This window comes from Pinus tabuliformis, chromosome 9 (assembly GCF_031772625.1).
Source record: "Pinus tabuliformis cultivar Carrire ecotype Pingquan chromosome 9, CPIR1, whole genome shotgun sequence".
Classification (NCBI taxonomy): Eukaryota; Viridiplantae; Streptophyta; class Pinopsida; order Pinales; family Pinaceae; genus Pinus; species Pinus tabuliformis.
This window is the reverse complement of record NC_142307.1, coordinates 1,975,256,628-1,975,271,153: the sequence shown is the minus strand read 5'-3', so window position 1 is coordinate 1,975,271,153 and position 14,526 is coordinate 1,975,256,628. Positions and strand designations below refer to the sequence as shown.

The following is a 14,526-nucleotide window of genomic DNA, read 5'->3' as shown; positions in this document are numbered from 1 at the left end:
AGCATATTGGCTAGAGACAAGCTACCAAATTGGGACAAGACGTGGGCTGACTTACAACAGGAGGAATTGAGGCGAGCTCTTCTAAAGAGCTCCATCAGTGGCAGCAGCAGCGAAAAGAAGCAAGTGAAGGAGGAGGAGAATGTGGCCCTCACATCTAAGAGTCCCAGTCAGAGACAGGGGGAGCAGAGGAAGAAGAAGAAGGACATGTCGAAGGTCAAGTGCTTCAAATGTGGTGAGCTTGGTCACTACAATACCCAGTGTCCTCTCAAAAAGAAGGACAAAGAGGAGAAGCGGGACCAGCAGGAAGCTTCAGCAGAAATCAATAGGATTTCCTCTAGGCTGGAGGAAGGCTTCACTATGTTTGTCAATATACCTCCACAAGAGACGTGGGGTAACTTGGTGTTGTAGCCCTAGAGTGCTACAGATGGGAAGGATCCTTGAGGAGTCCACCTCATGGATCAATACCGTGCTACGGTGGCCCACAATATTTAGTGGCAGGATGGATCAATGGCAGTCGATGCAATCAGAGACCGAGTCACAATTGCAGAGACTAGTAGTAGCCAGATGTTGGGGAGCACAATGCAAAGTTGGCAGCAGTGCAATTGGCACAATGCAAAGTCAGCAACAACGTAGATTCTTCAGTGATAGTGCAAATACTAGCAGTAGCCAAAAACTCGGGAGACAGATGCATTATACTGATAATAGTTGATTCAGTATTTTGGATGTTTTTCAGTTGTAGATGTTGCAGTTGCAATAGCAACAAATCAGGGGGAGTTGCAATGCAGATGTGGTGTTGGCAGAAGTACGGCAGTGTCAGTAGCAGCACAGATGCAGCGTATATTAGAGTTGCACAGTGGTTGGTGGGCAGTATGGCCAGGCATCAGCAGCGTGACAAGGGATGGTGCAGAGACAGGGTGCTGCTACAGGGTGTGCAGTAGCACTAGAACACATTCCTCACTAAGAGGGAGTGTTAGTTTTTGTAGCATCAAATGTGTTCTAGCCACGAAATTCTATGGAGAGGTTAGAATAAATGAGATCTCCAAAACCCAGAAATCATTCCTGGAAATTCCGCCTAGAAATGACTTAATTAGATTATTAACCAGTTTTTAAATATTTCCTAAGCCTAAACTTAGGGAATATGATTAATTAATCAATATTAATTAAGTTAAGGCGAGAACCATCTAGAAACTCACACGGATCAATCCGAAAATGATCCTATCCATTAATTAAGTTTTAATCTTGGTCCTTGGAGCTCCAACAGAGGATTATAAGAGGAAGTCGATGTGGTGATGGAGAGTACACTTGAGAAGTTCAATTTCTGAGCATATTGATTTCCAAAGTAGCAGCAGTTAGTTATCAGAGAGAGAGCTAGAGATCGAAGCAGTGAGAGAGGGGCAGAGACAGTGAGGCTCGAGGAGGCATCCCAGATCCAACGAGTGCATTCACTGAAAGGCAGGAGAGCCACAAAGAGGCTGGCTTTGGGGTAGCGCAGCAGCTTCTAGAGTCAAAGTCAAAATACCTGAGAGGCATTGACGTTTTCAGTTCTAGAGGCCAGGAAGGAGTCCCAGAGTGTCGAAGAAGCATCTTTCCAATCAGCAGAAGGCAGAACGGCTTCATCAGAGACCAGTTTGAGACAAGACGTCCAGCAGGCTGCGTAGAGCAATGCAGACGCTGACATAGAGGGTCAAAGGACCGAATCTATGAAGGCAAGTCATGTCGGGAGTTTGCCTGTGGTGTGAGGAAAATTCCTCACTAGATTTTTGCCAATATTTTTCTCTGTAGGATTGCCATATTTCTACATCCAGTTCTACTCAGAGTTTCTCACTGTTGCATAATAATAAAAACCTCAGTTGTTGCATCGGTTTTCCCAAGTTGGGTTTTTCCGAGGACTTTTGTCCAGAAATAATCATTTTATTTTATGTGTGTGTGCTAGCATTTCTTCCAATGTTTATTCTTCCACAAGTTTATTTGTGTAGATTGTAGTGTGATTTTTTCAGTATTTGTTGTAGCAAACAGTAAAAAAATTGTTCAATTAAATTAACAATTAGGAGAATAATTTCCAGTTGTTGCAATAGGGTTCCAGTTTGGAATTTTCACACACTTTATCTTCTTTCAGATTTATTAGTGGATTATTCGATCAACCCAAGCCTAGAGGAAGTGAGCCTTAAGTGGATAAAAATACTAGGTTGTTTGGTAGGATACCTTTTGATGATTAGCTTAAATAGATGTATGTTGAACGTTATAAAGGGAAGACTTATCAACAAAAATCTAAAGAAACATTCTATCCAAACTCGAACTTAGCTCAAACTCCTGGTCAAACATCCTCTTCTTCTAAGAGGGTAGTGGACCCTCCTAAGTCTTCAGAGTCCATGGAATTGGACGTAGATCTCTTTGGATGGGAATGTAATGCTAAAGTGCCTATTCCTTTGATTAAGGTTGTCAAGACCCCTGTGAAAATTTCACTACTGAAATCCTATTGCGGCAACTAGAAATTATTTTTCTACTTGTTACTTAATTTAACAATCTATCTACTACGACAAATACCAAATAATTCACACTGCAACCTTCACAAACAAAATTGCGGAAAAAAATAGCGTTGGAAACTGAGAAATGTACTAGTGCACACACATAAAAATTAACACAATTATTTTTGGACTAATGTCTCAGAAAAAACCCAACTTGGGAAAACCGGTGCAATAGCTGAGGGTTTTTATTATTATGCAACAATGAGAAATTCGAAATACAATCTGGATACTGAAAACTGGCAATCTTGTAGAGAAATTACTGGCAAAATTATTGTGAGGAATTTTCCTCACCCCCACTAGCAATCTGGGCTCTAACTACAGCTCCAAGTGAGTCATCCAAACAGCCTTTGCGCAGGCCTACGTCACCCTTACGCAGTCCTTTTATGCTCTGCCTTAATCAACTGCTCGTGTAGTTGTCCTATCTGCCACTTGTTGAGAAACTGTCTCTCTGGCCTTATAGAACCCTTTCTTGGCCTATGGAACTGAAACTCGGCTTCTCTCTAGCAAAATCGAATTGCCTCTAGAGGCTTCTACGCAACCCCTGCTTCAACCTCACTGTGGCTCTTTCTGCCTCTCTGCAATGCACTACACCGGATCTGGAAAACTTCCTCCAGCCTCACTATCTCTGCCCCTCTCTTTCTCTACTTCCCTGTTGAGGCTCGAATTCTTCCAGCACTGCTGGCTTTCTGGAAAATCGAACTCTCCAACGAAATCAAACTCTCTTTGGTTCTCACAAGTGTGTTATCCATCTACCCATCGACTTCTTCTTATAATCTTCTGTTGGGACTCCAATGGCCAAGATTAAAACTTAATCAAGGGCCCAAATTATTTCCTAGTCGATCTATATGAGTTCCTAGATGATTCACACCTTATCTCAATTAATATTGATTAATTAACCAGATTTCCTAAGTTTAAACTTAAGAAATATTTAAAAAATAGATTAATAATCTAATTGAAACACTTCTAGTTGGAATTTCCAAAAACAGTTTCTGGCTTATGGAGAGCTCATGTGTTTTAGCCTCTCCACAAATTTTTGAGACTAGAACACCTCTGATGCTACAAAAACTAACAACCCCCACCTTTAGAAGTCAAATAGGGAAGGTCTTAGGTTTTGAAGAGTAAAGAGTCCAAGAGCTAGTTTGGAGTAACCTTGTTAGTATGGATTAGAGTGAATATCCCCCTGTGTTTATCATGTCTACCATGTTTAGCAAACCTAGCAATAACCCCTTAAATGAGCCATTTCTAGTGTCATTAATCATAACTGACTGGATCCTTCACAATTGCATGACGGATTTAGGGGTTGCAGTAAATGTCATGAGTTTACAAGTGGCAACGAGGATGGCATTTAGGACTTCGCGAACACACAAGAATATTTGTGCATTTGAATCTCTTGAGATCCCATTTGTCATTTTAATCCAGGATTTATAAGTCCACCTTGCAATGCATCTTGATGTATTCAAGTGTGGCCATTGTAGTGTTGGATGTGCCTCTAGCTAGGCAAATGTTTTTGTCGCAAAAGTAGATATATAGGTAGCACTATTCAAATGGATATATCTTACATCATGCTATCTACCCCTAAGGGTGAATCTATTATGTTATACAGGGAATCATATAGAATGAACCATGTAGAAGATCCTGGAAACCCTGAAAATCAAGTTGAAATCATAGAGGAAAGTATGGGATCTTACATAGTCACGGCTACTGAAGTTCCTCAGCTAAAGGAAGTAAAAGGGTTAGAGAGGATGAGTTTTGATGGTGCATCCTCGAAATATGGCAATGGAGTCGGAATTTTTTTCACATTTTCTAACAAGTTACAATGAAGTCCTCCATTTCTCGTATAAGTTGGAGTTTAAGGCAACCGACAACATGGCGGAGTATGAAGCTTTACTTTTAGGATTATCCACTACTAGGGATATGGGAACATCATGTCTAAAGGTTATGGGGGATTCACATATGGTGGTTTTCAAATCAAAAGGCCTACATGACCTCAAGAATGAAAGACTTAGGAAGTATAGATAGGAAGTCATGGGAGTCATAGATGCTTCTGATGCATTTGGCATAGAAGCAGTGCCAAGGCCTATGAATGTTATTGTTGATTCATTAGCCATGTCTGCATCAATTATGCAGCTTTCTAAACATGCAACAATCAAATATATAGCTGAAAAAGAACAGCAGTAGTAAATAAAAAATACACATGCACACTGTTTCCCCTTCAAATTAGCTTTATCATTGCAATGATCAAAGCTTACAAGGTACCTCAACAGTTTGTTGTAAGTTAGCAGCAATACAAAAAACAAAATACTACATGACAAAGAAGTATAACCTGCTGAAATAGAAGTATGGCTCTGCTAAAGAAAGGAGGCAGTAGCTATTGCTGTAACTCTTTACGATGATGTTGTTATATGGATTCCATCTTTCTGTTGGTACAATGGATCTGCATTTTCTCCTCTTAGATGCACTATCCTTCTTCTCTTGCTCTCCGCCTCTCTCAAGTGTTCTTATGTGTGTTTCAATTTATCCCATGTTGTCCTATTTATGCTTTGAGAGACATAACTAATCTCCTCAATCTTAGCAACTAATTTCCCATATCTTAGTAACTAATCTCCTTGGTCCTAGCAACCACCTTATCTCAACAATGAAGTATATGGCTAAAATTAGAACAAATCTAATTCACTAATATTCTGTAGTCTCTAGATTTAGATTTCTAAGACTAGAAGAATATAGAAAATTTGACTTTCACTTTTATTTATTTAAGTGAAATTACAAGATATTATTATTTTTCACTTTTACTAAGTGATCACTAGAAGTTGTCTCGAACTACTTGTCACATGTTCACACCTAACCTCTGCAAGAAGCTCCTGCCTGAGCTACATTCTCGATCGCCCTTGATGAGCATGAGCTAATGTAATTTTGGTTTTATTATGTTTTGCAAAATGTGTTTTTGTTGAACCAATCTACTAGGCAGTATACAAGTACATTCCATAGATATACATCTAGCACAGCAGAGCAAGAACAGCTACTGGAAATCAATGTTGAAATATTTGAACTCTGTGAAGCTGCTGAAACAGGACTGTAGAAATTCCCACTGTAGATCAACAGATTATGCAATAGACTAAAACAAAATACAAGATCTACTTCTACAACAAACTTTGCGGAAACTTAATCGAATTGAGCAAGATCAATGAGAACACATATAACTGAGAATGAGAAATCAATCACACATAACACAGAAAAAATAACCCGGGGAAAGCCTCAGCCTAAAACCCCAATCTTTGTATTATCATACAAGTGGAAATATGTTCGAGTTACAAAAAGAATCAGCTCTCAAGCTATCCTGCTCTCTCTGCAATCAAACAATACAGCTCACAGACTGAATAGACACTGTATATGTCCTCCTCAAGCCCTCCAAGCCTCCTATTTCCTTGCGCAGTTTTTCTTGGGGTCCAGTGATGCCACATGTGTGAATTGGCCTCATCACACTCACAAAACCTGAAGAAGTAACTGCGCAATCCTCAAGGAAAGAATTCCTTCTGCATGCAAGGGATATTCACAATGGAATATTCTAGCAACTAATAGTACACTATCCCTCCATCTGATCTCAACTGGGTCTCTGTTGGAACCGACATGCATGAGTTATTTATGAGAGAATATTTAGTTATCTGAAGTGCAACAGTTACATGCATGCATGCATTAACTAACTGAACTCACAATTAATTCAACAAACTGTTTGAATTAATCTAACTGGACTTGACTCGGTTAACTAAGTCAACTAATTACAACTCAATATTACAACTCATCCTTATCTCTTTAACTGATGGATAAATTCCTCAATTAATGGAGAAACTGTTGCATGTCCCCACATAGACTTCATGTTTGATTTGCTACAACTAATTAACTCATGGTGAATTAATTAATTATTTTACAAACAACTGTTAAGATCAAATTCGAATTTTTACTTCTCTATTTTAGTTCAGGGACTAACTAAAATAGGAAGGTATCCTAAAATGCTATTTATAGCAGTACTAAATTTAGCACTTCTATATTTAGCATTTCTTGTTGCTATTTTCAACACTCCCTCTCAACAAGAAAGGGATTATCAGTAACCCCAATCCTGTCTCTGAGGAACTCGAACTTGCATTTTGACAATGCCTTCGTCAAAATCTACATCCTGTTCCTCGGTCGAAACATACAGCAACAACATGATCCTCTTGACCACACAGTCTCGAAGATGGTGATACCGGATATCAATGTGCTTGGACCTGTCATGAAAAACTGGATTCTCAGAGTTTGATACAACTCTGATTATCGCAGTAGATCATGGTTGGATCCATCCTCTGACCAAACAATCCCACTAGAATCTTCCGCATCCAAATGGCCTCACATGCAGCCTGACTAGCAACCATGTATTCAACCTTTGCTGAGCTAAGTGCATTGATCTCTGTTTCCTGCTGTACCAGGAAACTGCAGCTAAACCAAGGTTGAAGATTCCTCCAGAAGTGCTCTTCCGGTCTGATGGACTCCCTGCCCAATCCGCATCTGTGAAGCCCTGAAGCTTCACTACCTCTGTCCCTCTGTAGCACAATCCGAACTAATATGTGCCTCTGAGGTATCTCAGCACATGCTTCGTTGCCTTCCAAAACAGCTTGGTAGGCTGAACCATAGATTGACTCAGTTGGTTCACCGCAAAGCATAAGTCGGGTCGCGTGTTCACCAAATACATAAGCGAACCCACCAGCTGCCGATAAATAGTAGCAGCTACTACCTCACCTGAAGTAGCATCCTCCTTCCTCCAGTTCCCAGCTAGAGGAGTCTGCGTGGGCTTGCACTTCTCCATGTGAAAGCGGCTGAGTATCTCATTGGCATACTTGCCTTGAGACACAAATACTTCACCATCTTTATGCCACACCTCCATGCCTAGAAAGTAGTGCATAAGACCCATGTCTTTCATTTCGAACTCTCTTGCAAGGTCCTCCTTGCAAGACTATATCAGCTGATCATCACCTGTCAAAATCAGATCATCGACATAAAGAACAATGATCAATGGTTTACCTTCTACCATGATGTGGTAAAGGTTCGCATCTGCTTCACTCTTGGTGAATCCCAACCCGGTGAAATAGCTATCGATCCTGGTGTACCAAGCACGGGGTGCTTGCTTCAGCCCATACAAAGCCCTCTTGAGTCGACACACATGCGACTCACGATCGAAGGTCTCGAAACCCTCTGGCTACTCAATGTACACCTCCTCCTCAATCTTCCCATTGAGGAATGTTGTCTTCACGTCCATCTGGTGGATCTTCCACCCCATCTGAGCTGATAGTGTCAACATCGATCTAATCGATGAGTACCTTGCTACGAGAGCAAAAGTCTCATCGTAGTCGATCCCCTCGACCTGTGAGAAACCTCGGGCAACAAACCTTGCCTTGTGTTTCTCAACACTGCCATCAGCTGCCTGCTTTACCTTGTAAAGCCATCTGGAACTCACCACTGACTTACCCTGAGGTCTTGGGACAACATCCCACACACTGTTCTGAATGATAGAGTCGTACTCCTCTACCATTGCATCAACCTAGACTGGTTGCTGCACTGCCTCCTCGAATGAAGAAGGTTCGGTATCTACACACTCCCCAATCAAGGCCATGTATCCAGTGTACCGCTCGGGCGACCTCCTTTGTCTGCGCTAAGAAGATAGTTGTCCCACATTCTCCCGCGCATCCAGCATCAACCTGTCAGCTTCCCTTGAGCGTTTCCGCCCATCTTTGGAAGTCTCAGCATGAGTGGATGTCTCCACTCCCGGATCCTTTGCATGCGGCTGCTCCGCATCAATCTGAGGCTCCTCCTCCTTAGGAACTGAAAGTTCCTCCTCTGCATGCAACTTGAGCTCCCTCTCAAGTGATAATCGCATGGCTTTCTGCTCGTCGAACTTCAGATCCCTACGTACCACTGTCCTCTGAGTGGTAGGTAGGTACACCCAATAGTTGTGGGGTGTATCTGTATACCCCACTAGTATTCCCAACTTAGCTTGTTGGATCTAGCTTCTTCCTGGCATCTTTGGTCACATGATAGTAAACTGATGATCCAAAGATTTGAAAGTGACTTACATCAGGTTGCTTCCCGGAAAATGCCTCCATAGGTGTCTTCATCCCCAGTATACGGTGGGGGCTTCTTTTCTGCAAGTATACTGTTGTATTGCATGCCTCAGCCCACAAATGCAGTGGTAGGCTTTTGTTATGCAACATCGCTCGAGTTGCTCCCACAATCGATCTGTTCTTCCTTTCGGCCACCCCATTCTGTTGTGGGTTACGGGGTGTTGTCAATTCCCGTTTAATTCCTTCTGCAGTGCAAAAGTCTTTAAACTGTTGGGAGACATACTCCCCACCATTGTCGCTACACAAGGCTTTTATTTTCTTTCCAGATTCTTTCTCCGCCAAGGCTTTAAACTCATAAAACCTCAAGAAGGTTTGATCCTTCTTTTGCATAAAGTAGATCCAGCATCTACGAGAAAAATCATCAATAAAAATAGCATAGTACCCTTGTTTAGCGGTGGAGGTTGTAGAGAATGGTCCGCAAACATCTGAGTGAACTCGCTCCAGGATTGCTCCAACTCCACTGTCTCGATCCGGAAAGGAAGATTTCGCATACTTACCCAAGGTACAACCTTTGCATGTATTTGTCTGCTCAAGTTTTCCCTTGGGTAATCCGGTAGAAATCTGTTGCATGATCTTCAGGGCTCCATGGTGCAAGTGGCCCAGTCTTCTATGCCATAGCTCACCAACATCTTGGCTCTGCACCATCTCAGCTTTGGAACTCAATGCAGCACAGTCGTCTACCTCTAGCTTGTAGAGATTCTTTACTCGAATCCCAATTCGCTTGGTCTGTCCAGTACCAATATGCCTCAGGAATACCTTTCCTTTACTAAAGACTACATCATAACCTTTATCTTCTAGCATAGCGACAGACACAAGATTCTTCTTCAGACCTGGTACATACTTTACATCAGTCAGGGTGAGGGGAGCTCCATGCTCCCTCTGAAACACAACCGTACCTTCACCTGAAACACGGTACTTTCCATCATCGCCCATCTCGATCTGCATCTGGAGATCCTTCTCCTCCAAGGTACTAAAAATATTCTTGTCACCTGACATATGGAATGAAGCTCCACTGTCCAGGTACCACACACATCCCACCATGGATGAAACCATGCATGCGATAAACAAGAAATCCAGCTCAAACTGTGACGCCAGTACCTCACCATCAGATCCCTTCGAGGAACCCTTCTTGGATTTCTTCTGTGGACAATTTGTAGCATAATGGCCCACTTCATGACAATGAAAGCATCGCACTTTCGATTTGTCAAACTTCTTCCCACCATGGGAAGAACCGGATTTGGGATGGGACACCTTCCCTTCCCTTTTCTCGCCTTACTCGCTAAGGCTAGATTTTCCTCATCATCTTGCTTCGATGAGGATCCATCTCTGGTGCTTCTTCTTATCTCCTCCTGCATCAGATCCGACCAAAGTCATTCCCAATCTGGTAGTTTTTCTCTTCCATTAACCGAGTCTTGGTAGCTATGCCAGCTCTTAAGAAGATCGAGGAGTGCAAGACTCACCATGTCATCATTAGCAGTCGTGATCCCTACACTTCCAAGCTCATCCCTGTAAGTGGTGAGCTTGTTCAGATATGTAGAGATCGTGTCGCCCTTTTCGCACTTGATTTTCCGAAGCTTGTCTTTCAGCGCCAGCTTCCTCTGATCGTTGTTGTTCTGATATAGATCTTTCAATGTTTTCCACATCGAAAACAGTGTCTCTTTCCCATGGAGACTCGAGACTATGTGGTCTCGAACTCCCTCCAGAAGGATTCTCCTTGCTCTAGCCACACATTTCTTCCATTCCGCCAATTAAGTAGCATCAGTCTGCTTGGGGACTTCTTGATCAATGAAGTCTTTTAAACCGTTATCCTCTAACACTGCTTCCATGCGATCCTTATAGACTATATAATTCGAGCTACCATCAAGGGCATACTCGAGTCTTAAACCGTTGAACGCCATTGGTGAAATTGAGATGTGATAAGAACTCGATTTCTATATTCAGGAACTTCAAACTTCAAACTTCTCCCTTCTTGTATATTGTTCTTCGCCTTGATCACCTTTGCTTTGATACCATGTAAAATTCCCACTGTAGATCAATAGATTATGCAATAGATTAAAACAAAATACAAGATCTACTTCTACAACAAACTTTGCGGAAGCTTAATCGAATTGAGCAAGATCAATGAGAACACATATAACTGAGAATGAGAAATCAATCACACATAACACACAAAAAATAACCTGGGGAAAGCCTTAGCCTAAAACCCCAATCTCTGTATTATCATACAAGTGGAAATATGTTCGAGTTACAAAAAGAATCAACTCTCAAGCTATCATGTTCTCTCTGCAATCAAACAATACAGCTCACGGACTGAATAGACACTGTATATGTCCTCCTCAAGCCCTCCAAGCCTCCTATTTCCTTACGCAGTTTTTCTTGGGGTCCAGTGATGCCACATGTGTGAATTGGCCTCATCACACTCACAAAACCTGAAGAAGTAACTGCGCAATCCTCAAAGAAAGAATTCCTTCTGCATGCAAGGGATATTCACACTGGAATATTTTAGCAACTGATAGTACACTGTCCCTCCATCTGATCTCAACGGGGTCTCTGTCTGAACTGACATGCATGAGTTATTTATGAGAGAATATTCACTTATCTGAAGTGCAGCAGTTCCATACATGCATGCATGCATTAACTAACTGAACTCACAATTAATTCAACAAATTGTTTGAATTAATCTAACTGGACTTGACTCAATTAACTAAGTCAACTAATTACACCTCAATATTACAACTCATCCTTATCTCTTTAACTGATGGATAAATTCTTCAATTAATGGAGAAACTGTTGCATGTCCCCACATAGACTTCATGTTTGATTTTCTACAACTAATTAACTTATGGTGAATTAATTAATTATTTTACAAACAGCTGCTAAGATCACATTCGAATTTTTACTTCTCTATTTTAGTTCAGAGACTAACTAAATGAGGAAGGTATCCCGAAATGCTATTTATAGCAGTACTAAATTTAGCACTTCTATATTTAGCATTTATTGTTGCTATTTTCAACAAGGACTACTCCTTGCAGCCAAATTTTAATACGAACTATAACCATTTTTGTTTTGAAGGAAAAGAAAAAAGCAATATGAAAGATAGTATATCTATAGCCCAATGTTAAAATCACCTAAATTTTGATTTAGGCTAAATATTACAATATATAAATCTTAGAAACTCTGACATGACAATGGCCAAAATCTCATACTATTATCAACCTGGGCCAGTCATATAACTTATCCTGGGGGACTGGTTCAATGCATCCCAATTTCGAATAATAAGAGAAAAAATCAATATATATATATATATATGCCAGTCATATAACTCATCCTGTGGGACTGGCTCAATACATCCCAATTTCCAATCGTAATTTTTGTATAATACAAACTTGAATATAACTATCTTAAAAACAGTGTAAATAGGTGAAATGAACAAGAGGACAAAAGGTATGCCCGAATAATGGAGAAACTGGACCTAATTATCCGTCGATTGATAAGTTTAGAGGAGTCATTTAGAACTTTTTAACTAAAGATGATGAAGATTATTCGGTCCAGAAACTCATGCCATATTACAGGAGTAGAGCCCAACATCAGCGAACCTTACCACATCTCAAGGCAGATATCGGTGATTTATTAAAATCAGAAAGGAATTAACCAAAGAGAAATGGTGGGGAAATTAATGACGAGAAGAAAGTAGGGACCAGCGAGGATGTTGAGGATGGCACAATTGAATATGTGAAGAAAGATCGATATAATGATTCCCACCGAAATAAATAAAGCTGCAACAGCACAACTAGGATTTTCATCAAAGTATCTGTCAATGAGTCTGCCCGGTGAGGTCCTTATCGATGGTTCTAATCCGAAGGTCTAACATGCACCTGGAGGTGATGAACCTCAAGATACAATATCTCAAGTTGTCTCGATGTGTCAAAAATTGAAATTATAGCTAGGCAACCTTGAGTTTCTCATCCTAGTGTCGTATATAAGACCTGGGTTTAGAAGGGGATGGGCCAATACATAATACAATCTCATTAAAAGCAATGAAAAAGGGTTTCAAGTCAGGCAAATATAAAAGAAAAGAGCGTATTGTATCCGTTTTGACATGAAACCAAAATTCAACAGTATTAATGCCACATGGTTGAGCACACCTGCGTTCTTGTGATGTTGTGAAGATCCTTAAAAGCTCAGTAACCAACCCAACTGCCAATTTCAACAAGAAGGGAGACTCCTGCACTTTCTTAGCTGCACAAATCGCATGCATTCCTCTCATGGGCACTATTGTTCTGCTCAATGGCTGCCTTCTGCGCCCACTCAATCTCTGCGTACGAAGACGTGATCAAATATTATGGCTATAGTTTTTACGTACATGAAAAATCACAGTTGGAGTAGCCCACAAATTTTGAACTCGAGAACAGAACAAATACGAGCTAATTCGTGAACGATTACAGGTGATTTCTTTATCATTTGCAACGCAGGAGTGTTGTGGTGTCCAAGCAGAGGCCCTCCGAGAGCACTCGCCATTGTCGTTTCCTTTTTGGGTTCCGAGACGATGAGTGAGAGTACCAGGATGTCATACATATTTTTAATGTGTTTGACGTGGAGAATGGCGTGTCACAAAACCCTCCCATGATGGATATGGAAGTTTTGATTGCGAAAATAGTGAATTTAAGTTACTTTATCATTTTTATTCAAGAGTAGGTTGTTTTATTATTTTAAATTTAAAATAGCTTAGTTTATTTTATTTTAGAGTTGAAATAATTTTTTTCATGTTATTTTTTTGGTTAATTTTAATTAAAACTTTGTGCATATTTTTAAAAATCTGAGTTTAAGTTGTTTAATCTGCAAAATTTAAGTGTCTCAAGGAGTTTTTCAGGGTGTTGAATTCATTTATGCATTCAAAAATGTTTCAAACAACAAAAAATCACATTCTTTGTTAGATACACCTTATGGTAGAAGTGGAATAAGAATAGCTCCTAGACCAAATGTTAAATTAGACCTTCAATTAAAAAGGGGTTTTATATAGTTGAATTTATATATATGCGAGGTTGGTTGTAAAGGCATAGAGACATTAGGTTAGGGTTATTTAAGATAGATATTACAATTGGCATTGCTTTTTGGTTAGAGTGTTTATTTTTTCGGTAAGAGTCTTTTTTCGTATGTAAGGTAACAAGTTATAGGTTAAAGATTTGGAGACATTTGGTAGGAATGGCACTTTGACCTCTTATAAATCATCAATAAGATATTATAGGTGGCTAAATTTTATTTCTATATAATGATATACTTGTACATTGATGTCGATCTAAGGATGCTACTAGGTTGGTAATCTTGAGTAACAAAGATTTTTTTTTTTAAGATAGAATCAACAATGTGCCTCAACTAGGCTTGTGATGTCATTAGACCAAGCTAGAGTCTCATTTGTAGAGTCTCGATCATCTTCTCACTACCATGTCGACATAGACTTATCAAACTATGACAACGCCCTTTTATAGTGACCTCTAGTCTCTTTGGGTGTCCTCATACCATGTTGAAGTGAGACAACTCTAAATGCATCGTCAAACACATGGAGAAGAGGATAATGTTGCATCTCGTTCATACTAGGGAGGGATGTAGCATTTACAATTCAATGATGATGACATGTCATGGAGATTTTCAAACAACAACGATGGTAGGCAAAGATTGGAGACTTTATCTAGCATGGAATTAGCATCAATCCATTCTACTTTTCTTTCATGTGTTGGTCAAACTAGGGGTTTGCTTTGATGTTTATTGTTGTTTCACAATGTTGAATTCCTAGACAAAGAATTTGTTGGTGTTGTGGACTAAGCCACTAAATCCAGCCAAAGAACATTTATCAACTT

At 40.3% G+C, this 14,526-nt stretch overlaps 1 protein-coding gene across 4 annotated transcripts in view; it reads right to left on the bottom strand.

Moving 5' to 3' along the window:
* LOC149156925 (uncharacterized) overlaps positions 1-13,271 on the bottom strand; it is a 387,270-nt gene extending 373,999 nt beyond the window's left edge. For 3 of the 4 annotated variants that reach the window (XM_089445409.1, XM_089445413.1, XM_089445411.1), the window contains exons 1-2: positions 13,115-13,271; positions 12,817-12,986 (exon numbers count right to left, since the gene is read on the bottom strand). In XM_089445409.1, coding sequence (XP_089301535.1) covers positions 12,817-12,986; positions 13,115-13,246 — 302 coding nt within the window. In that variant the 5' untranslated portion in view covers positions 13,247-13,271. The remainder of the gene's footprint in view (positions 1-12,816; positions 12,987-13,114) is intronic. The other variant, XM_089445410.1, reaches the window with a different exon arrangement.
* Between the last annotated feature and the right edge of the window lie 1,255 nt (positions 13,272-14,526).